The sequence below is a fragment of the Anser cygnoides genome, chromosome 2, assembly GCF_040182565.1.
Source record: "Anser cygnoides isolate HZ-2024a breed goose chromosome 2, Taihu_goose_T2T_genome, whole genome shotgun sequence".
NCBI lineage: Eukaryota > Metazoa > Chordata > Aves > Anseriformes > Anatidae > Anser > Anser cygnoides.
Window position 1 is genome coordinate 81425820 of NC_089874.1, and position 24891 is coordinate 81450710.

General features: G+C 41.6%; 1 protein-coding gene and 1 long non-coding RNA gene across 5 annotated transcripts in view; one reads left to right on the forward strand and one right to left on the reverse strand.

Moving 5' to 3' along the window:
- The window catches only part of CDH6 (cadherin 6), a 104981-nt gene that overhangs the window by 30309 nt on the left and 49781 nt on the right, over positions 1-24891 (forward strand). Inside the window, exons 2-3 of one of the 3 annotated variants that reach the window (XM_066992512.1) lie at positions 729-842; positions 21250-21604. In XM_066992512.1, coding sequence (XP_066848613.1) covers positions 21377-21604 — 228 coding nt within the window. In that variant the 5' untranslated portion in view covers positions 729-842; positions 21250-21376. Of the gene's footprint in view, positions 1-728; positions 843-15929; positions 16065-21249; positions 21605-24891 lie in introns of all 3 variants that reach the window. The other 2 variants (XM_066992511.1, XM_066992510.1) reach the window with 2 other exon arrangements.
- The window catches only part of LOC106039921 (uncharacterized), a 60361-nt gene that overhangs the window by 18883 nt on the left and 16587 nt on the right, over positions 1-24891 (reverse strand). The gene's annotated exons all lie outside the window — the stretch shown is intronic.

Below are 24891 nucleotides of genomic sequence, written 5' to 3' on the forward strand. Positions count from 1 at the left end.
GGCACCGTGATTAAATCCCCCAAGCCGATTCCCATTTCATCCATTTCTGCATGACTGAAGCAAGAGATGTGGTTTGAGGGATAAGAGAACAGGAAATATTTTAGCTAAAGCAACGTAGCTAAGTCTTAGTTATATTTTGTTATCTTCAAAGAGAAGACAGATAATATATAAATCAGCTGCATTACAAGCAAAAAAAAATGCATGGAAAGCAAGTAGGGGAGGGTGGCAGCATGCAAGTGACAAACCAGTAATTTGGTAATAGGCAGATGAAATACAACAACTGATTTGTTTATCTGACCATTCTATTAACCTCTAATGCAACATTTCATCTTTTATAATTGAGCTTTCCATTTTGCTGTTAGACCATAATAGCTAAATTGGCATCTTGCGGACCAGGCCAGAAAACAGAAGCGAGCACAGGGGCACGGACACACTTCAGTCCCTTCATCTATTCTGCACAGAAGCTGCACCGGCCCCGTTGCATGATGCAGCTGAGGTCTTGCTGCTCCATGCTCTTCTGGCTGCATGCTGTGGGTGAAGGAGAGACCGTTCCTCCACCTCCTGGCCACCATCCCAGAGCTCTTGGGATAGACTCCTCCTGAGAGCCCTCCTCACCTCCTTCAGGTCAAAATTGTAGGGGTTTGCTTGAGATCTGCAAGCTGCACTGAGTTTATTTCAGCTGAAATGTATTATGGAGTAGTACAGCTAACAGGCTCCTCTCCTGGCAGGGTGTGCAGATGAGTGTCTGGTGACAAAAAAGCTCTTAAGCCAACACAGCTGCAGCAGAAAGAACATGTGGATGAGACCTCGCTCCCCCATCTGAGCCCGCTGGGTTGTGTAAGGTAGGGCTGCAATGCAGTTTGTGCTCTACCCACTTAGGCAGGAGCGGGGAAGAGGGAAATAATCAGATGGGAGAAAGAACTTGAGCCAAAAGTTTCCTTTTGCTACTGGGCCAAAGAAAGACTGGAAAGGAGGCTTAGGTCTGGTAGACAGAGGATTCAGGTGGATGGCCTGGGTGCTAATCCGTGCTGTGAATATTATGGCACGTTACACAGCCTCAGCACAGCACATTGAAAAGGATCCAGCTCAAAGAGCCCCACCAGAGAATGGGGGCTGGAGGTGGGGAACGGGCTAGAAAGCTGTTCCAATTTGGTAGATGCATTTTGATGTCCCAGCTGGGGCTCCTGAGGGGAAATAGGAAAAGGAGGGTCTAGCTTGTGAATGGTGCCAAGCATTAGCTGCCACATTGCCTGCCTGCATCAGATTTGCATAATTTTGCCCTTTCTCAGTAGCAGAAGTGCACGCACCTGGAGGGCTTTGATGGCAGAAACACGAGTGCCTGGGGAATTTTGGCACCCCTAGGGTCAGCTGGCAGCTGAGAAAAGGTTCAAAGGCTCTAAATATTGAGCTTCAGGGCCCAAGTGCTCCTGTCCAGACTTCCTGAACTGATACTATTCACTATCTTTTTTCAGTAGTTGGACAAACATCGCTTCCATAATTTGGAAGTTGCTTTTGCAGTTTTCAACCCTCTTTGTCCCTCAAACGTCACTAATCTGTTAAAAGTCCCACATAATAACCACTCTTACTACATTCCTTTTGCCTTTTTTTTTTTTTTTAATCTTCCTGATGTACTGGTCTTTTTAAAAGAGAACAAATTCATATAGCTTGTTCCCCAAACTCTGCCAATTATATAAGTAGACATTTATCAGCCACATTTAGGAGAAAAAAGGCTTCAAATTACCTATGTTGCCAGCTTGTGCCTGAGCAGATTACATGTTCAACTGGACACCGACACGCACACCGACAATTTGGTACAACAAAATAAGTCAGTCCATGGCCACTGTTGTATGTGCAACGTGGTATGTTTCATCAAGTAGGGAAGGAAGGAGAAATCACCATTTGCTAACTGGGTATGGATCCCACCCCACTCTTCTGGAAACCCATGCAAGAATCCTCTGAACATATCAGAAAAAGTCAAAAAACAGTAAAGAATAAAGTATCATTTGCTGACCCATAAGAGGCTTTTACTAAACTACTGGCTAGTAGCAAACATGCAAGCTACAGAACTGCACTTGATGTGCATGTCTTTTTTAAAAATAAACAAACATGTTTGATTATTTGTAATCCAGTATAATCCTGTGTGTAATGTTAAATATTTTAAGAGAATTTTGCTTCCATTTGTTCTCAGCTTGCTTGGCCTGGAGCCAAAATGCTGTTATTTTTAAAGGCAACACTTTGCTATGGGTTTTGGATTTCTTTCACCCTGGTTCTTTTTATAACAATTTAAAATTGATTGTGCATAGCAAATCCACAAACAGCAAAAAAACTATAGGAGAACATCTCACTTGTGCAGGTAAACTGCTGGTCTCATGTCCCAGGGTTGTGCAGCAGGAAGGACCCTACAAAGTACTTGCTAGGAGAAGTAAAATAGACCTGTATGTGCAGAAGAACAATTAAAATGCTGCCTCCACACCTACAAAGCCAAACGACAACCAGCTCCTTTGCACCTCCGCCAGAGAAGCAACAGCAGGCAGATTTCTTAAAACACTGCAGAGCTGAGGATGCCACAGGTGAAAGAACCGGGCTGGGGGGTTAGGTCTGGAGAGAGCCCGGGTTGTGTACGGACTGGAACCAGGGCTCACGTGCTATTGGCAGTATTGCATACACTGTTCAACGGCATTTTGAAGACAAAAGACGGAGCAAATCATCTCTAAGAAGCTGTTTTCCTCAGTGAAGGTAATACAGCAATTTTTCCCTGTTAGTTTCTCGTTCTCTGGCAGAGAGCATGTCTTTGCTCCTCCTGGGGATGCAGCTAGCAGACAGAGTTTGCTGCAACTATTCTGTTCCTCCTCGTCTCAGCAGGCATCTTGCATCCCTCTCCCCTCTTCACTCCACTCCAGGCTACTATGACCCCTTCCTTCTGCTCTTCTCAGCACATTTCAGATCTTCAGTTTAAATGCCCGGAATTAACCATGCCATGATTAAAAGTCAGGGACCTGGCCCCAACATGAATGAGTTGGGTTTTCAATGCAGGAGGTATTTTGTCTCAAACAATGAAAAAACATCATAAGGACAGATTTGCTTCCATTGCATTCTAGCTTTTGGGTGGCTGGGACACAGGTTATATTTTCCAGTATTATTTGGCAAACATCAGGCTAGAAACATGCTTTCCTAAATGAAAACGAAGATTTGCACACAATAACCTATCTCCAGGAGCTGGGGCTTTAATTAAAATATCGATTATTGCAAGACTTGTAATGAAATTGCCAGTCAGCTGTGCTGAATGTCTCAGTTTCCTCCCCTACCGATACAGGTTTCTAAAAGAGGTAACATCCCTTTCTTCCTAAAACTACAGCAATGTAAAAAATAAGCAGTACGAGCAGTCCAATTCTCTTGTAAGATATTTGTATAGGCCTATAACCTCTTTCAGGGATTTCTTCTTAATTTGTATTCATTCACAACCAGCAGAGAGAATGAAAAGTGTGGCAGGGAGAAACTCATTCCAGGAGTTCTGCAGCACCCTGCAGCTTAGCAAAGGTAATTTGTGTAGTTACAGCTCTTCTTTTATTGAACACATCTGCAGCAGTCATTGGATTGGGATGTTTCCTTTATGCCTCTTTGAGAGCTAGTACATGTCCTGGGTGGAAGGTTGAATTTGAAAAATGTTCATATAGCCTGTGACCAGCTATGGGAATACAAAAGCCAGACTGCTTTGATCCTATCAGCCACAGAAATGCTACAACACACACACGTAAAAGAGAAACAACAGAGAGGACTCATGGGTAAACAGCTATTTATTTGTTATGATCTCACCCTAAAGATTTTCTCATTAAGACTTAATGTGGTTTGGTACAGAGGTGAGCTGGGGTGCGGGGTTGGAGATCAAGCCTATAAATAACCAGCAAGTAAGAAAAAAAGGTTTAAAAAAATTGTTCAGAGCTTTTTTCCTTGTCTCAAGTAAAATTTATAGATTTTACCCTATTGCCACCACACAGTGCTCTTCACTATGAGGATGAAAAGAAAGTAAGATACAATAGTTTTAGAGTGCAATTAAAAGCAAATTTGGAAAAAAAGCTAACAATGACTAAAACAAGCGTAGCTGCAGGCAGAAGGCAGAAGAGACCCAGAGGCACAAGGCTGACGTTACCCAGCCAAAAGTATAAGGAATAGGGTTATACACTCAAAGGGCTCCCCTCACAGTGACTGGAAGACATGCGATGGCAGCGTGTGCTCCCTTTTAAGCCCCAGGGGAAGTTGTGTTTGACCAAGCCACAGCTGCCTGCTGCTCCCTTCCTACCCCTCCCAGGCTGTGAAACGTTCAGCAGTCAGACAGTGACCCATTCTACTTCTGATTTTCTTCTTGCAGTTTCGCGTTTCAACATCCTTCCTGCCACAACCAGAACTGCGAGCATTACTTTCACATGTATCCAAGGAAAGAAAAAAAGATTTCAGAAGTGTAGATGCAAACCTGCAGAAGTTTTTGTCAAAGCTTCGCACAATAGACCAACTGACAATTAATCTTCCGTTCTTCCCCAGCCGCAAGCTGTGCTTACATCCCCCCATGTCAGAGAAAAGCGCATTCATCAGTTATCTGTCTGTCTCCAATCCCACTCACCAAACAGCTGTAATAAAAAAAAAATCACTTCTAAATTACTTCAGAATACAAAGGGAAATCTCTCCATTTTGTAACGACTTTGCTAATTTTAACAGGGACGAGGATTCTTTTTCCCTCGTGTTTCAAGCTAGCCTATACTTTCTAGGACATCATATTTTGTTCTCAATTTACTGCAAGTACTCATCCAGATTACTACAGGGTCCTCCAGCAAATGCAGATACAAATTGACATTAAGAAGACACACATTTCCTGTAGGAAGTCACCCTCTGTGAACCTTGCCTGCCCATAAGTATGCATAAAAGTGCACCTCCTTGAAAAAGATTGAATTCTTGTCCTGGGGGAATGGAGGAGGGAAGTTGTGCTATTAATAAATCCAAATGTTAGGCTTAACTCAATATGCAGAGTTGAGGCAGGGGTGATATATTTTACTCCCCTCTTTGAGAAAGAATGGCGAGGGAAGGACAGACATTATCATTTTTCCTTGGAGACAGCTCATTTTCCTTTATATGCTTATTCAGGATGTGTGGCTCAGGTGCTTTATCTGGGAGGCCTGGCAGGACCCTATCCCAGCCCCGTCCCCACATGTCAGCTCAATGGGTGTGTGACACCACTGAAATGCCACGCTCTGTGCTCCCTTTCTGTCTTCAGCTTTCAACAGCAGTGAGGTATATGCGGTCTGGAGGGCTGTTTTGATTTTTTTTTTTTTCCCCTCTCATGACTTAGAAAACCAAGTTGCGCATCACATTGCACACCGCAATTGGGCACAAACAAGGAGTCATCCATCACTCTCCCAGGTTCCCCGTGTTTGCTCAAGGGTCTGTTTAAGGCAGTGTTAAGGGAGCTTTAAAAGCCCCAGACACAGCCAGGAAGGACGTTCTCCCCCCGTTTTCATCATTTGCACGGGAACTGAACCTCAGCGACTCTGCTCACGTATGTGTCAGCACAGGGAGCAGCACGACCAGGATGGCTCGGACTGCAGCACCTAGATGCAGCGCCACAGACATTTTGGGAGGCGGAGACTGAGCAGCAGAGCACAGGCAGCTGCAGGGACTACAGAGCTCCCTCAGGACTGTGCGGGGCCACTTCAGGCCTCCAAAATGCCAGAAAATAAGGGTGCTTAAAGTCAGCCTCATCCACACTTCCCTCAGGCCTCTAAATTACAGGTCGCACCTCAGAGAGGCGGCACGACTTTCAGTGAGCCTCAGCTAATAACTTGACGCTGTCGGTTCCGTCACAGAGCTCGTGCCAGTGGCGTGAAACTGCTGAGAAGAGGGGGAAACTGCTTCAAGAGGAAAAAAATAAATAAATAGATGCTGTGAGCATTGATGGCAGCCTTCATGACTGCACACTGCCCAGCCTTGGGTGCAGCTCCCCACAGACAGCACGGGGAGGGACACCCGCTGCACGTGCTCGGTGGGCTGGAGCCTCATAAAATACCTGACCCTTGGGCTGTCGGCATGTCTGAGAGCCACTGACATGGGCTTAATGCAGACGTGAAGAAAAGGAGCACCTGTGCCCTGAGCCTTCCTTGCCTGGCTGCGTCCCAGGCTCGCAGCTGGATAACCAGCTGTATCCCAGCTCTGAAGCGCTGCCAAGTGAGGAACCTCTCTACTGCCACTCCTTTTCTTTCTCTGTGCTGCTACTTCTCATTAGTTTCCCTTTTTCCACACTTCTGCTGCACAAAAGTTGCCCATCTGACAAAGAGTGCTACAGTCAAAATCTCATTATGGGCACAAGGGAACACACCTCGTATGTGAAGCCAACAATTAGCATTCATTGTTAGCCTAATTAACATTTCAGCAGTAAAATCAAAATGAAACAAACAGCTATTCATCATCCAGTTACGTTGATACTAACACTTTCTGTCCATGTTATCTATTTTTTGCTAATTCCCATTAATAATACGATTCAGTTTGTTAGTCAGTGACTCCCTGGTACCTCCCCCTTTCTGTCCCATTATGCTCACCTTTCTTCTGGGCAGTCACAGCAAGTTATGACGTCCCAGGTTCCCCACTGGGAGGAGGATGCCCTCGGGGGCCAGAGTTTCTTCCTCCTCGGTCTGAGGTCTGCTTGGGGTTTTCAGACAGTCTGTTGCTAACACATTCTTAATAGGTCCATGACTTCAGCCGCGATTTCTTTAGGTTAAAACCATGCAATTTCACAGAGTTAAGGTAACACAAGAACTAAATTAGACGTTAGTCATCCGTTGGGCAATTGCTGGTTCAGCTAAAACAAGCTTCAGACCAGACAAGGCCTGAAGCAGCCTGTGTGAAGGTAGAATAAAATTTGCAGTTTGTGGCTAACAAGGGCAGCACCACATTTCCTAAGGCACAGGGCTGCAGGAGCTGTGTTCATACGGGCACTGCTGGTGCATATGTGCTCTCCTCCAAACAAGCACACGTACCAATTACCTGTGCCATAAACACTTCTGTCAGTAGAACTCTGCTTACCCCATCTTTTTCCAGTTACAGTCAAATTAACCGCCATCAAAGTGTTAGATTTTATTCCCCAGAACACCTGAGGTTTTCTTTCAAGCTGAAGTTGCTCAGCTCTGTTCACATCTGACAAAGCCATGCTTTGATTTCAAGCAACAGCGGCTTATAGTTTTAAGCCTCCATCCTATCCTGGACACTAACATGCCAGAAGCGCGTTAGTCATTCAGCACTGAAATCAAAGTTCAATTGCCACTGTTAACAGTAGCATTACTATAGCCTTTAGTAGTATAAATAGTATACAGCACACAGATACAGGCATAAATATATATTTATATACACACACACATAAGCTCAACATTTGGGATACGATACTAAATGACAATATATCACACTCTCATAGATTCATTAAGGTTGGAAAAGACCTCCAAGATCATCTGGTCCAACCATCCCCCTACCACTGATGTCACCCACTAAACCATGTCCCTAAGCACCACGTCCAACCTTTCCTTGAACAACCCCAGGGACAGTGACTCCACCACCTCCCTGGGCAACACATTCCAATGCCTGACCACTCTTTCTCTGAGAAGAAATGTCTCCTAATTTTTGACAATCATCAGGCATTTATAAACAGAAAGGAATTAAAATCTAAAATCATAAATCTCACATTGCCCATTTAATGAACTACCATATTTTTTCCATAGACAGCCTGAACCTTGGATAATCCCTGCTGCTTTATAAGTGCCCATGTTTGAAAATAAGTTCTCTTACAACCTGCAGTACAAAATAACCTGCAGTAAATCAGAAGAAAGGGGTACTGGTTAGAGATTATAGGGAGGGAGCAGAGGCAGATAACTCCGGGGTAATCTTCCCCCATATTACCTGCATGTACATAACCCTGCATTGTTGCTAAGTTCCAGGGGCTTTAAATAGCAGAGAGAACCTAATTTCTGGTTTAGAAGAGATAGACTATGGATTGCTTATATAACTGAAAAGACAACATTTCGTTACAAGACGATCAATTCTACAGATAATAAGTAGATGGTGTTAATAAACTGCTGGTGTAATTCTCATTTTGTTTTGAAACTATATTCATCCAGGAGGTGAAAAATATAAAACAGTAAACGTCTTGCAGCTTATGTAAGAAAAGATCATTAAAAACAAAATTTAAGACCTGAGTAGAAACGCATAAAATCTTACAGAGAAATGAGAAAGATAAGCATGTGCATGTTTGAGTTTATCCACGTTCAAATGACAATGATTCCCCAGATTTTTTGGTGGCCATATTATCTTCTGGTTTTGAATTAGTGCTAAAACATAATACGATAAGAGGCTTAAATTCCATTTACCTGATTGCTGTAAGTTAGGTTTCTAAATGCCTTAGAAGGTCTCATCTTTACATCTATTCAGTTTCCATTTCCAGAAATGCTAACTTTGTAGTTCTCCCAAAATGACTCTGAGGATAAATACAATAAAGATTATTAAGTGATCAAACTCCTTGGTAATTGAGACTATGCGGATACCTCAGACAGGTGAATAAACACTCATGTTTGCCTTCAGGGCAATTTGACAATTTTCAGCTTACATCAGTTTGCCCATAATTAGAGGTGAGAAGGAAACAGGAGAGCAGAAAGTGGGAGGACTTCGGGATCAAAGCTAAGTGACCTTGACAGGAAGGAGGCTTTTATCTCTCCAGAAGGAAGCTGCCTCAGTTGGCGACAGTCACAATGCATGCGATATTTAAGATTTTGGTGTGGGACATATAGTGGGTGCAAATAAGCACAATTTTTAGGAATGTCTGAGATTTAATTAAATGCATATTTTGTTGCAAGAGCATGGATTTCCCTAGGTACAATCAGTAAACGTTTGATCACTTAATTTAATATTTAGCTGTAGCATCTTCTGCTGTAGTCATTAAAGTCAGGCTAACAGAAATTTTACCAATAAAAACTAGAATAGCAGCTATTGAAAAAAAGCAATTGTATAACTAGAAATGTAAAAAAAAAAAAAAAAAAAGGCAACATCCTAGCTCTGGTGACACAAAATTCATGAAATTCTCATCATTTTCAACAAGACCAAAGCTGGTCATTTCTGTACACTGCTATCTTTAGAAGTATCAGAAAAGTTAAGTATTTTCTCAAGCCAAAACTGAAGACGTATAGAGTAGTCTTTGCAGTTATGGAAGAACAGCAGACTCACTCCTCTCTGATACAGAGCAGTGTCAGAGACTGTACTGACAGCTCAGTTGGTCAACTTCCATTTATAACTGGAATTACTTTTCCTGAACATTTACTGCTTTGGGGAATACCTTTTAGATGAAAAGGAATTTCAGAAATAAGAGGGCAGTCTCTCTTGTCCAGATTAGTATCTCATTGTTTTTTAAACAGAGACATCTGTTTACAGGCATGAAAGCACACATTATGCAGAAACAGATTCATTTAATTCTGCTCCTCCCAAACTGCTTATCCATTTCTCTCTTTGATCTTGGCTATCAATCTTGGCTACTCCACGGAATTAATTCAGAATCAAAACTCCACTGAGCAACAAGGGCCAATTTTGCAGCCTTCAGTGGATTGTACAGAGCAATGCTCCTCTGAATCCTGGACCAAGAACAACCACTTGCATCGCCCATTTTGTATATTTAGGATTAGCTCCTTCGGTTGCCTAAAACATAAGAACAGAGCTGTCTTAGATATTTCTAACCCCCTGTTTGCTGCATATGTGATCGCATAATTATTTAGCATTAACAGCATAATTAAGAGTTGCAGTATGACTCCCCACTCCCTTCCCTTGAAAACAGTAGCAAAGAGTCTAGCTGGAACAAATCTAAAAACAAAACACCATATCCAAGTCTCCATTACACAAGGGGAAGTTTTCAGTAATTCCATTACAAACCCCACTTCCAAAATATATATATGAATTCGCCTTCTATTCCAAAGAGATTCCACTTATAATTGCAAAGAACTTAACAACATTGTGAACACCCATTGTTTTAAGGCAGATCAAGAAATCTTTCCCAGACTTCTTTACTCCTAAGAAGCAACATGCTTACAGGGATCTGATCATAAATCACTGAGAGGAGCTTTCTCATGGGGTTCAATGCCCAGAGGAGCATGCCTTAATAACAGAAGCATGGGCTTAGTCACCTTCACAACATTTGATGTTAATGGTGTATGCACACTGAGCAGTGGGCACCAAAAGAGAGAAAATAAATAAATAAATTTGTGATTCAAATTTCTTCAATATTCCTAATTAAACAACTCATTAAGGTTTTTCAAAGAACTAGTGACATAAGTGGCATTATGAAATACTTCAGAAGCTATTCAGTCACAAGTAACGTTATTCTTTCATACATTTTCATATTCTAAGAAACATGAAATTACTAGCAAAAACATATTAAAAGGCCCCTTTCAAAGAAGAAAGCCACCTCTCAGATTAGCAATTTGAAAAGCAAGTATGCATGTTTCCTATTCAGGGAACTTCAAGAGTTTCAGAAACATCACTCAGCGTTCACAAAACCTCAGTTAAGTAATGAGTCACCATGGCTGGATCGCAGTGAAGTGGGGAAGTTTCTTGCCTCACCTGAAGTCACGGGCTGATTTCCCCACACAGGTTAGAGATACAGCACAGATAGTTCCAGCTTGGAGCTGTACTATGAATAAAGATCATCTTCTTTGGACAAGAATATCCTAGAGGGCAGAGTGCTAGAAAATCCCTGCCATAATAGCATGGTATTTATTCACCCTGGATGAACAGCAAGCATGCCTCATTCCCATTTAACAGTGATCATTCAGCCCTAGTAACTCTGAAGTCACTCAGAAAAGACTCAGTCCCCCTAAATGCCACAGCTTCTTTTGCCAGCTGTGAGGAGAACCCAGGACTCACCACAGGTGTTTCCACTCCTAGCCGTGTAGTCTTGCTTGAGAAGATCTCCAAGCTCCTTAATAGGATCCCAGGGAGGATCAAGAGCTGTGAGAAGGGAGGCCGGCAGATCTACATTAGCCCTCCTGCCTTCTGGTACAGCTTCTTAAGCTGTGCAGTTAATAGGGGTAACGTTAAGAGGCTTTTAAAGAAGCCATAGCCTTTTAGTGCAGCCTGTTACTGTCATGATCAAAGAAATAAGAGACTCTTTCATCAAAAAAAGAGACATGACCTACTAATCTACAGTTCTTTTAATAGCACATTTGTAATGAAATGAGTCTTAATGGGCATTCCTCTATTTTCCTGTTAATTGCTCCTGTTGGAGTGTATTTGCATAAATGGAGTTCACTTGCCCGCAATATGCTGAGCCTTACAGGGATTGCTGGTTGGTAGCAGTCCGCATCCATTTCTCCGTGGTAAATGGCTGTGGAAGTCCACAAGAAATAAGAAAGCCCTTAATGATCACATATAAAGCTAAAGTTTAGCTATTTCTACCCTTCCCAGGTCCAGTACATTATGCCCCACCTACCTATTGTTTTCTCCTAAGTTCAGAGTGGGAATTACCATATGTTACTGTCAAAAAAGCACAGACAACTAGAGAGAGCATCAAGCCTCTAGCAGAGAGAAAGAAATAAACAGCAGCTGGTGACTAGAAAACTACTTAAGAAAGATAACCGCTTTGCTCTGCCACAGATGAAATGGGGCGTGCTGGCAACGGGGGTGGTGAGGAAAGTCCCTGTAAGGGAGAACTGCAAAAGGCAAGCAGAAGAGATTAGGGTCACTAAAAAGGAATAAAATGCAGCAGTCAAAGGTGGGTTGGGGCTTTCCTAGAAATGTGAATTTACAGATGGCTGTAAATAAATAAAAAAATAAATAAATAATAATCGCTCATTAAATATGAAAAGTGTATAAACTCTAACATGCCTAAATTGGAATCAGGTGAACTCTGCTTACCTGGTTTACCTCAATTAGACCACTTTCTCTAATAATTCTGGTATCTCTGTCTGTGGGTTTCCTCTGTAGGAAACAAATTAGGACTTTAGCAATTAGTATCACACTTGACAACAATGTATACTGCCCAAAGCACAACCAAAATACTCTGTCAAAGAATTTTCTTCTATCTGTGTCTGTTATTGAACTGCCTAATTACTACTGTCAAAAATAGTCAGTCTTTGATAGGAAGATACGCTAGTGCCTGCTGAAAAAAAAGCTCCCCCCTGCTTGCTTTTATTCCTGGCTACGCATGTGGCAATATAGCCTCTGCCTTCACTGTCACACTGCAATGCTTTAAGAAGAACTGCAGTGCCACTGAAACAGCTGCAAGCCCAGCTTTTTCTCTTTTCTCAAGCCAGGTTTTGGAGAGTATCTGCGACATCTTGGCTTAGAGTAATTGCTGCTCAGCACAGAAAGGATCTGTTGCATGTGGCTCTGTCTCATTTACAGGAGCTTGAGGATGACATCAGGGGCCTCTGATGGCATGGAGGCAGGTGCCTAATAAATGGTAGGTGGATGGAAAAAGCAAAACCCGGCATCTCATCTAGTTAAGGAAAAGATAATTTTCAGGGAGAAGCTGACGAAGATTTCTTTAATATGTCTAATAATTCTGAATAGTTCCCTTAATAGAGATTTTTGGGTGGTAGCATCTCATACTATTCTAAGAATGGAGTCTTGTTTGAAATAGCTGTCTATATTCTTTAAGAAGAAAGTCTAAAAAGTCACTGATCCCTTCTAAGAGCCCGTCTATGAGACTTTCAAGTACCTGAGTCTGGAAAGAAACAGAAGAAGAGGTATTCAAACTATATAGCTTTTTCAATGAAGAGACAAAACGCTTTAACTTAGGCACTTCAAGTCACCCGAGACCCTTCCTCTCTGGGTAGGAAGACTAGGTTCCTTTTCAGACATCAAGTTTTGGTGCATAAGGTGGAGTGACTTTTTCTTTTATGGCACTCCTGCTTTAAAGAACCTGATAATTTTTATTTTTTTATTTTTTATTATTTTGTAGGTTTAATAATAGCTTATTGCATGTATGAAAACCACAGTACATTTCACAAGGGGGTGGCAAAACTGCAGATTTCCAACAAGTACTGAGATAAGGTATTCCTACAGCATTTTCATGGCTTCAAGGATATTTTTGGTACTGCTGAAAGCACTTTGGCTATCACTTCAGGCACATCTACTACTCTGCCATCAAGGTATTGATTAGGAATAAACGACCCATGTGCCAGATACGCCCAGCATCAGAAGTGCTACCAAGTTGTTTTCCTACTAAATGTAGTTGTTTTCTTAGCTGTTTTTATCTTCCCTCCATCAAGGACCAGCTTAATATTATTTAAAGTATTCTGTTGTATCACCTGCTAGTCACATACCTGTCCCCAGTTTTAGGATATAATGCAGTTTTAGCTGAATGCTTTTCTCTGCAGGGGAACAATGAAATGCCATGGATGCCTGTCCCCACATCACCTGCATGAAGCAGATGCAGCTGGAAGCCTTTGGCAAGATCAGTTCCTGCTTCCTGCTAAAGTCACGCAGAAATAGCTCACAGAAAGGGCAGGATCAACCCTTTCCATGTAGCTGCTGGCCGCAGAGGTGAACAGCCTGTGACACCCGTGTAAGGTTGCTGGAGTTGCTGCTCTTGCCTGCACACCCAGGCAACGTCAGATGCCTTTCCCAGTGCTCCTCCTGCAATGTCACCTGCCCGCACACCCTGTAGCATGCACCAGCGCGCTGCTGGTATGTGCAGCAAAGGTGGACGTGGTGATCAAAGCACAGTGACTATGTCTTGACTGGCACACCATCAGGAAGGAAAAAGAATAACAAAGTGATTAAAGTGCTGCTGTGTGACTTAGGAAAGCTGAGTCCAGGTTCCAGCCCTGCCACAGGTAGAACCATAAAATGGTTTGGGTTGGAAGGGACCTTAAAGACCACCCAGTTCCAACCCCCTGCCACGCACAGGGACACCTCCCACCAGACCAGGCTGCCCAAAGCCCCATCCAGCCTGGCCTTGAGCACCTCCAGGGATGGGGCATTCACAGCTTCTCTGGGCAGCCTGTGCCAGGGCCTCACCACCCTTACTGTAAAACAAAAATAAATATATATATATATATTCTTCCTTATATCTAAAATGTCTGATTTATATCTAAATCTTCCCTCTTTCAGTTTAAAACCATTGCTCCTTTTCCTTTCGTACACACACTGGTAAAAAGACTTTCTCCATCTTCTGTATGTTTGCATGTTGAAAGGCCACAGTAAGGTCACCCCTGAGGCTTTCTATTCTCCAGACTAAAGCCCCAGCTCTCTCAGCCTTTAGGAGAGGTGCTCCAGCCCTCTGATCATTTTTCTGTCCCTTCTCTGGACCTGCTCCAACAGGTCCACATCTTTCTGGTGTTGGGGGCCTCAGAGCTGAGCGCAGGGCTCACAAGAGCAGAGCAGAGGGAGAATCCCCTCCCTTGCCCTGCTGCCCACTCTGCTTTTGGTGCAGCCCAGGGTACAATTGACTTTCTGGGCTGTAAGCACACATTGCCAGCTCTTATCTGATTCTTCATCCACCAGCAGCCCTAAGTCTTTCTCTGCAGGGCTGCTCTGTCAATTGATCCCTAGTCTGTGCTGATATTGGCAATTACCCTGACCCAGCTGAAGGACTTTGATATTCTTGAATGACCGCAGATTAGTCACTTAATGCAGCCATACAATGGAAACAAGAATATTTCCTCTTCTGTGATATGCCTCTGTCTTGTGTGTTGACACAGTTTATGCACAGTGGATATAAGATATGATTTCAGTGTTTCTAAATACAGAGACTTAGCATCGGCATCTCCGAAACAAGACAGTACTGAGACTCTTTTCAAACAGCAGGTGAAAAAATCAAACTATCCGAAAGCAGATAAACCACATCATCAGTCCCCTCACCAGCTACTGAATAATCTTATAAAAGTCATGCAGTCGTCTACTGCCATTACCTCTGAGGCACAAAAGGGAGACAGATACCTCTCATTTTGCCTATTTTGTCAGTGTGTGCTTTTGTGAAGGCTGGTGTTTGTGTGCATTCAGGTTCACTGGGGTTAAAGCAGTTGCATTGTTCAAAAGGGCCATGCTAATAGATCCCAATGCAGGATGGAGGTAGTAGTTATCTTAACATTTCTGCTGCATTCAGTTATTTTTATAGTTCTGGACCTTTTCTCCTGCTGAGAGAACTGAAAAAAAAATGGTTTTCAAAGACACTATAATCAACCACTGCTGGCTGCAATTACATTGTGTACTTGATGTCTTCAGAAAGAACCTATGGTTAAAACTACAAATCTTTTGGTTTGAATTCTCCTGGCTCTGTTCTGTTTGGTATTTCAGAGGTGTATTTACAGAAATGATCGCTAGGGCATATGGGTTTATATAACAAAGATATCAAAAAAAAGTGAGCATCAGAAGATTAAAATTTCATCAGCTATCTTTACTCTGAAAAACTGACTTTTTTTTTTCCTGTTTATGACTGATATTTACAAAGGAATACCCCATGGAGAATGAAGGAAAAAGGGCATTTGGATTTCAGAGCAGTAAAAGCTAATTCACACTTGAGAAAATTATTAGATGGAGACTTTCAGATCTGACTGGTCATAAGAGAGACATAATTGTAAAGTAAGCTCAAACTCAACTGCTTTTTAAGTCCAAGTCAATTATGGACAAGTCTGCAATGTTACAGCTTCTGAGTACATGAAACTTAGCTATTACTGGAAATATCCAGCAAGAAATTCTTTCCTATATATGAAAACGTATCAATATGATATATTTGAATATACGAATATGGCACTGAAAATAAATGAATATGATGACTTTGAAAGCCTCTATTTTTCAAGGTTAGCTGGAATACTTTCTTTTCTTTGTGTAGCTATTGCTACTTTAACCTTTCTCCCCATGATGAGAAAGTAATTTTTTTGCAGATTTTCCTTACAGCCTTAATCCTTTTCTTGCAGTCTTGCCTGCGGGGTAGCAGAACTTGGTGTTTTTGAGGACAGCCCCAATGACAATTTGAAGTCCTGCCTCCTCTGGGTTGCTCAAATTCTTTTAGGAACTGGGATATTGCTTCTTCAGCATGGCTTTGCAGCAAGGTAAAATCCAAGCAAATAACCATTAGATCCTCACCTAGCATGCCTGGTTCCAAACCGTGGACTACCACATTCTACACACCAAATCTAGGACTCAGTATCCAGCCATTCTCCTTCCCCCAATTAATGCTTTACCCACCCTTCATTCCTCAGGCTTTGAAAACAAAATGTTGGTTCCTTCCTCTCTCTCAGGAAGGCCTGACAGGTTAAACACTTGCACCTGATCTCAAGGCCAGGGGAAGGTCGTTCCTTGCAGGAGATGGTGATTATGGAGAGCACCTCTGCCTGCCTGGTCCCAGCACAGGACTGGCAGCTGAGCCTCCTGCACTGGGAAGCTGCGAAGCTGCAACCTGTGGTCAGGCAGCCACAGCTGGCAGTTTGCTCTGTAGGACTGTTGGGGATTTATGCAGGGTCAGTCTGCCTGGTAAACTCACTTGGTGTTGGCTGGGCAAGCATCTAGAAGTTATTATATCAAAATTCTTGTACTGCTTTCCCCCATCCTTCGTCTTCTATAAAATTAAACATAAATTACAGCTTCCAGGGCAGAACCCTCCTTCTCTTCTGAAGGTAATGGTAGACACTTCAAGTGATACAGTCGTTGGTGAAGCCAGGGACTAGTTTGCGCCTTTTCACCATTGCCCATAAAACAGGCTTGATTTTGAGGCAGCAGAGGCACATGCACAGGTGCATTCACAGTGTAATACTGCTAGAATTAAACAGCGGGGTCTATTCTCTGCCTTTGTGCATTTCTTTCCCAAGAACCTAAGCAATCTTGATGAGCATAGATGCAGCTTATTTCTTCAAATAAATAAATTTAAAAAAAAAAAAAGTTAAACTAACTGTTCTTGTTAGTTGAATATTCAAGGGGTATATCTGTATCATTCCCCATACTCAGTTTCCTCAATTATTATGACACATCAGCTATTAACGTTCACCTCTTTATTCACTCTTCATGTGAGAATAACAGTAAATTACCAATTCTTGAATACAATCAATGTTAAATCAAATGTAGTAGTGGACCTTAATCCTAATATGTGAAGCTTTGTACCCAACCCTCAAACAATGAAACTATACTTAGATGACTAAGGAATAAAAGATCTATTATAATGGTACTTCTTCTTGAATAAAGGTTATGTCAGAGATTTTAGAGACACTGATGATTGTTGATATATTTAGAGACTATTTACAATCTAATCATCAGTGGCCCATAATGTTTGACATCGATATATATACAGAAACAGAACTGAATTCATGGGATCTGAAAAGAAATAATTCTCAAGTCCAGGATCTAGGACAATTTACAAGTCATATTCCTTTGGGAGTCTATTGAGGAGGGAATACGATGGGGCTGAAGAGAAAGGAATAAAAAAGCCAATGTTTTCCCTCTCCTTACTGGTGTCTCTGATGGGAAGGCTCCTTGCTAGCCTGGTTCATTTAACCACCACCTAGGAAGAGCAGCACAACCCACAGTGCTGCGAGTGGAGGTGGGACCTCTCTGGGGTTCTTCCTGCCAAGAACCTGCACCTGATGGCTGTCACTGTGCCGGAAAGCCATCTCCAGGACTGTGCTCCCTGATACATTGGCGGAACCCTGATGGACACATTTCCTCCGATTTATACTTGCAATAATGAAGTACTTTGCAGGAAGGGTGTAAATTCGCACTGAATTCTCACATCGGTGGCATGAAGACATCTACATTAACGAGATACTGGGGGAAAGGGTGAATAGAAAGGTTGACTATGAAAATCATCACCTAGGGGAAATAATTTTGAAGTAAGTTGATATTTATAGTGATTAAGCAATTGTCTGAGGTTTTGATCCTTCAAAGAGGCATGAACATAAACTTTAAATCTGCGACTTGTCACACCAAAGACAGTTCTTTGACTGCAAGTGACATTGCTTTTATGTTAACAATCATCATACCTAAACTTAGACTGGGATTTTTTTTTTTTTTTTAAGCTTGGGTATGCAGATTCCTCCTTCTCCGATAAAAAGCCCATATTTGATATATATTTGAGCTGACAGAGCTAAGCCAGTTGTCTGAGATTGTTGTACAGGAAAATCGTTTTTCACTCTTGACATTTCAGTTGATTAACACAGTGCGTTCCCCAATCAGCTGACCAGCTGATGGTTGAGGAAAGTGAGATGTCTGAAGTGCTCCTTCTGTCTTTCTGCCTGTCTTTGTATGATGTGAAGAAAACAAAGAAATTTTAACTCCCGTCCTTTGGTCTGGACCAAAGGAAATGTCCCATCAATTGTATTTGCACACCTTCAATTAGAGAAAGAAAAATGTCCCTGGTCAATGACTTGTTTTCAAACTAAAGACAGGAGTGAACACAGAGATTGCAGGTGAGCAACCATTACGTTGCAGAGACCTCTCTGGAGCACGAGGCATTGGGACTGAAGCACAAAATGTCATTTAAAAGCCACAGGAGCTCACTCTTTACTAATGGCTCAGCTCGGAGCATATTGCTCCTGTCCTTTTTATTCACCTCACTGAATTTATCATTATGACCCATAAAATAGTTATCAGCACCTATAGGGCAAAGACACCCTGGACTTCAGTGGGTACTTACCCTGACTGCACACTTAAGCCGAGGTCTGCAAAAGTGTCTCTGCTCTCTTGCCACTCACACAGAGGCTGTCAGGGCTTAGCTGCTGAGGCACTATGCAAAGACCACCCAGTCAAGAGGAACATTATGGGATCATGCCCTTATTTCAGCTTTTTGGACACATCTCTGCAGAGAAGAATAAAAGACTGTATTTGACAGCTATGATATCATTCTCGTGAGCTATATTTCAGCATGAGCCACTATAAAACCTCTCCCATGACATCAGAGCTGTGAAATATAGCTGACTTCAAGTGCAGAAAATTCCTCCATAGGAATAATTGTTTCCTGGCAATTGGCATTTGAAGGACTGATCCTTTAAAAGGATGGCACAAATCCTATGCAGGTGACTCTGCTCTAGGCAACACTGCTCAGAAAACATTACATACAGGAGGAGAGGCATAGAGCCCCACTGAGGGATTTGGCCATGGAGGCAATGAGATGAGCGCCGGGGGAGCCTGTCAAGTGGTGATTTTCATTCCCTCATGCCTCAGCAATCCACGTAGCCTTCACTAATCGCAAAATAAGAGGTTTGCTCGTACGCTGTGCTCCCTACCTCAGACCCTGCCTCCCTAGAGAAGCAAGCCACGTGTGTGCAGCCAGAACTCGCATCTCCTTGTCCTTTCCCACCCACACTCCACGCGAGCCTCATGCCAGGCGTGCTGCTAGAGGGCTCTCTCTGTGCGTGCACGTATGTTTGCACGGGGGTTGTGCCTACAGAGCCACGGGTCGGCATCTGCCTCACAGCACGCAGAGCACCCAGACCTGCAGGGCAGCGCTGTTCCTGCCTACAGAAGACTCACCCGTGCTAATGAGAGCTCACTAGGAGCCTTCCCTGCTCTCCGGAGGAAACTACACCACTTCAGAACTAATTGTGCCTTTTCCACTCCTCCTCTTAATGTTAAAAAACTGACTCCTTCCCAACCAGAAGTTACCTTCTTACGCTATTTTACCTTGTGAAGCAGTAAAATGATATTGTGCGAACAGCCCTGTTCCATTACGTACTATCCATCTAAAAGCTAAGTGGTATTTCTTTATAGAAAATGATTTACTAAGAGGAACCGTAAGAGACTTGAGGTTATTTTATACAATTTATTACTAAGAACAGTGACAACCAGAAGAGTGGCTAACCCGAGGCATTGTAAATGCTTTAACTCCATCAGTGTAGCTCAGAGGCTAAATTCTGCCTGATTTACACCTTTAAAAAAAGAAAAAAGAAAAAAAAACACATAAAATATAGCTTTAAAAATTATCTTTGATGTAGAATATGATCCAAATAGTGACACATTAAATACTTAGAAAATAAAACAAATCTCTTTTGATTTGATATGAAGCCAGATTGCTGTTCAACAATTTTATTTACAAACATTGCGAGCTGCTGTGTTGAATTTTGAGCTGGTTCAGAATGATCTATATTTTTTGATCAGGATATTGAAAGAACTTTTCCGAAGAGCATCTGTGCAAAACAAAATGAAAATCAAGCAAATGAACCTTCTTTAAGAGTATGGATCTGTTTGGACTAAAAAATTGAACAAAGTGTTTATGAAAAATACTCTTATATGTTGTAGAATGTTTCCGTCAACTAATTCTGATTTCTTCAGATTATAAAATGTTCCAGAGCTGATCATTAGGCATTTGGTTATCTGATATCATTTCTTCTTTCTGAGTAAAAGCTTTCGACTGCTTTAAAACAGAACTGTCAACACCGAGCTGTAGTACTGTATGGATGGTTTTTTTCATGATGAAAATCATGTGGTCTTCTGAGATGGGGATCATTTTCATATTTATTTTGTAGCTGCACAGATATTTAATATTAATAATAGGAAACAGTAGCTAGTAAGAGCCCACAGATAGAGATGAACTAGCTGTTTTTTACAAGTAATTAATGAAAACATTTACATATATAACTATGTATTTAAAGATTCAAAACTCAGCATAAAACTCAGGCAGTAGGTAAATAAGAAAACCAAAATGTCCACTTAATCTCCTACATAGTATTAAACAGGCCTAGCGTGTGGGACATATTGACAAATACATACATATATTTCACTAACTTGTTTACCTGACTCTTCTAAAATGAAGTTAAAGGCAACATTCCTTACATTTTAGGGGAATATTCTAGAGTTATTTTCAGTCCATAACTATAGCAACCAAAATGCTTCCTGAGAAGCGTGTGCATTCTTGCTAGCCCTTCTTCAACATAGCAAAGTAATCCCATCAAGATCGCTGGTCAGAAATTAATCAGTTATATCCTGAAGTCCAGGCCATAAAAAAGGAAATGCCTTGTTTGCCTTAGTCCATGAATGGAAGTAAATGGAGGCAAAGAAAAAAAAAAAAAAAAAAAAAAAGAAAAAAACTACAACAACAATAACAACACCAAAACACATCAACACTAGCTCTTCCAACTCAACATAGGTTAACTCCAGTTACTTAAAGGACCACCTGCAATGTTCTGAATCAGGAATAGCCCTACTTTTCAATGATCACTATTACTCTTCTACTTTTTGGACTTGCTTGCTGTAATGATGAATGTTAAATACCTTTGAAAATACTTAAAATGTTATTATTTTTCTTTTCAGAGATCCTTTGAGACTGCAAAAACTATTTAAAGAAGGAAGACGGCATGAGATTGGATTCAGTGCAGTAAAGTAGGTTAGTTTGAGGACAAGAAAAAAGTTGCTGTTTAGATCTTCTCGTGTTGTCGTGATGAGAACTTACCATTGCTTCTGGCTGCTGTTTTGGGCTGGTCAGCCCCACCAAAGTTTCTTAACTTCGTTGTCCAAAAGGACTAGTGGCTTTCCAGAGAAGGGAAAGGTTTTGGTATTGTCTGGAAACAGCAGGAGAGAACTCAGTCGTTCCAAAAGGAGCTGGATGTGGAATCAGTTCTTTTTATTGGAGGAATACACAGGAACTGACTACCAATATGTTGGCAAGGTAAGATTCTTTTAGACACATCTATGTTTTGATCTTAGAAGAGTTAGAAAGTCAGCAATAGCAAGTAGGTAAGAACAAAGCCTGCTACAACTTGCACTTCTCATTCCTATCTGCCCAGCTTCAGAGGACATTAATTCAGCAGAAAGGTTAGTACACTTCAGCTTCAAACTGTAATCCACAACAGAAAGTTCCCAGTTTAACTTGCAAGTCCTATGGCCAATCATACACAATTCTTTTAGAGTTGTTTTTTGTTTGTTGTTTTTTTAAATATATTTTTTTTTTGTCTGGAAATAATGCAACTCTATTATAGGACAGTCTAGGCCAGTTATTAGCTTTAAAATTTAATATGTGTTTTCCTTCATGCTCCTTAGCTTTGTAGCGTCAAACTATATATACCTGAAGAGGGTCTAGTCCAAGATATTTGGGATTCACAGTACCCATACTTTGGTGAGGGTTTACTCTACCCAACAGAAGGCAACCATTTCATTGCTTATTCCCCACTGCACACACCAGCACTGCAGCCATTTTCTGATGAGGTTTCGTGGTGCTCTGTGACATGACCATCATACCACAAGCCATGCTATTACAAAGAGTTGAAGAACACTGTGCTTATACACTAAGCAGTAACAAGCAGCTAAAAACTGCTAAGCTCAAAGCATGCTGACAGAAAAGGGTCTACAAAAAAAAAAAAAAAAAAATTTATACCACCCGAACTCTGAGAATATCCACCTCCCTGAGCTGTAGACCCCCATGTAGGTAACAACCTTTGTGTGAACTGTAGAGCAACTGCACTCGTGGTAAATCTAGAGAGTCTACACTGCCCAAGGTGCCATAGTCTATAGGAGTCTCTTCTTGCAGAATATAGAAATTATGCTATTGATGATGACATTCAAAGTAGAAACAATACAGCTTAGTTTTCCAAACTAAAATGGGATTGTGTCTGATCTAGTTTGATCTTTCGAGCCTCTCAGCAAAGGCTACAGATCACAGTGGTTTGACATTTTATCTCCCTCTACAAGCTTCTGAGCATCCCCATGAGAGATGGTGGCTGCTTTTCTTGCCTGCCAATCAGCTGTCACTCAAAGTTGGATGTGACACTCCTTTCCTACTAAATGGCTGCAAGGCATGATTCAAATGAAGAGCTACTCAGCTGGCGTAACACTCATAGAGCTCCAACCAGGATAATCAGCATTCACGAAGAGTACCATTGAGCCCAATCTACAGGAAAAAAGCCAAAGGCAGAAAGTCCTCAGAGAGAAGTAGAAGGGAAGATAAGAGGGTAGGAAAAAAAGCCAGAACAGAGTAAGAGGGGAGGAGTAGAAAGACAGAGGTGGATGGAGAGGAAACTTTACAAAGAGGAATCAAAACAGAGCGAGGGCAAAGGGAAATCAAATGGGGATGGGAGTCAGGAAGAAAGGTTACCTAAAGAGAGCACAATAAAAACAGAAGACGAGACAGCAAACAAAAAGCAGCAACAAAACCCCAAACAGACAAGAAATATGGAGTCAAGGAAAAAAAAAAATAAAAAATTGGAAGGCAGCACTCCTTCACGCACTCTTCTGTTCCACAGATTACCTGTGGGGGTTGAGGCAGTGGGGTCTGTCTGCAGCACATCATTTCCACTGCAAATCCTGACATTAAACCTTCTCAGTCCCAAGTCCCCCACACTTTCCACTGCAGAATTCAAGCAGAATCCATTGACTTCAGAGGGACTGATACGGGAGCAAATATTCCTGCAGGATAAATTTGCTGAGACAGTTAAAAATGGCCTAGTTGGACCAGAAAATCAAGAAAGTTTGAAGTGGAGTCACTGAGAGAGAAAAAAATGTGGATGTTATTTTAAAAAGTTATTCTCCTGTCTATTGGTACTTTAATATAATACACTTACTATTACAAAGCATAGAAATGACACATAATGTATAAATGTCATTGATTCTGTGTCCCTGGGCTGTTCACAAGTGGCCTTTCACACGTCTTTCAAATGCCAGAAATGCTCACACCCTTGTAATTGAACAATTAGCCAAAAGGCATGGAAGAGCAGCCATTTATTATTAGAGAAAGTTGAGTATTGGTGTGAGGATAAATGATAGAAACAGCTGAATGTCTCCAAATCGAGGTAACCAGGCAATTTAACTGAGCAATTAAACTTGATTGGTGTGGGCAAATGAGGATAATGAACATGTTTATGAAGCATATTTTAGCTCAGAGGACAAAATGTTAACTTCAAATATGAACTGAAAATGGTCCGAATATTTGGCTATCGTCTTTTTATTCTTATATCATAAGGAAATATTAATAGGAAGGTCTTTGAAAACGGAAGCAATATATTTATGTAAAGGGGAATTATACTCGTGTCTTACTGTATAAGCAGTCATATCTAGCTGTTCTGTTTTTTGTGTTCAGTGGTTGAAGCTAGTTGGAATTAACTTCAGAATTATAAAAAAGATGTACATAAGCTACAAGAAAAAGAAATTTTTTTAGGCTGCTTTTGCTTTTTTCTTTTCTGTTCATTGTTCACATCTGTTTAATTCAAACACCTGCACCAAAATTTGAGATATAACATGTCTGCGGTAAAAAATTCCAACAACATTATTTCGATAACTGCCCAAATTACAGTTGTAAAAGCCTGTAGCTGTTTATGCTACAAACCCCACATTTATATCATAATAGTTTTGGAGAGAAGGGAAGGAATGCATTCAGGTCTGAGATAATAAAAAAGGTAATCTCTGAGGACATCAAACAGCGGTAGAGCTCAGGGCAGTACTGAATGCAGTGCTGAAGCATCATGAGTCACGGACCAGAGCACTACAGCGCTCTGCGTACTCTACATCCAACGAACCCAAATGCCTCCATCCTTTAGGAGATAATTGCCTAAGCATATACGAAACAACATAGCCATTTTCTGGTACCCATGGCTACTGTGAACTGTTACAAAGAGGTCCCCAGTTTTGTCTGACATGTATTTTACTGTCAACCCAAATACGCTGCTGTGTCACCTTGGACACAAGAAACTGCCGGTGTTATCAATACAAGTTGATCGTATGCTGTGGCACTGACACCAGGGCCACCATTTTATCATCCGGTGCTTGAATTCCTGAATTTCATTCCCGTATATCCACAAAACAAATCCTTTTAAAAGGAATAGAAATTCACACCTCCAGTCCTGGTTAGTCTCAGACACGACAATATAAGGAACTTGTACAGAAGTTCTAGACTGGAATTATTCATTGCACTGCTGAATAACTTGTGAGCCACAGCTATTCACTGAAGTGTGATTGATGGGCATG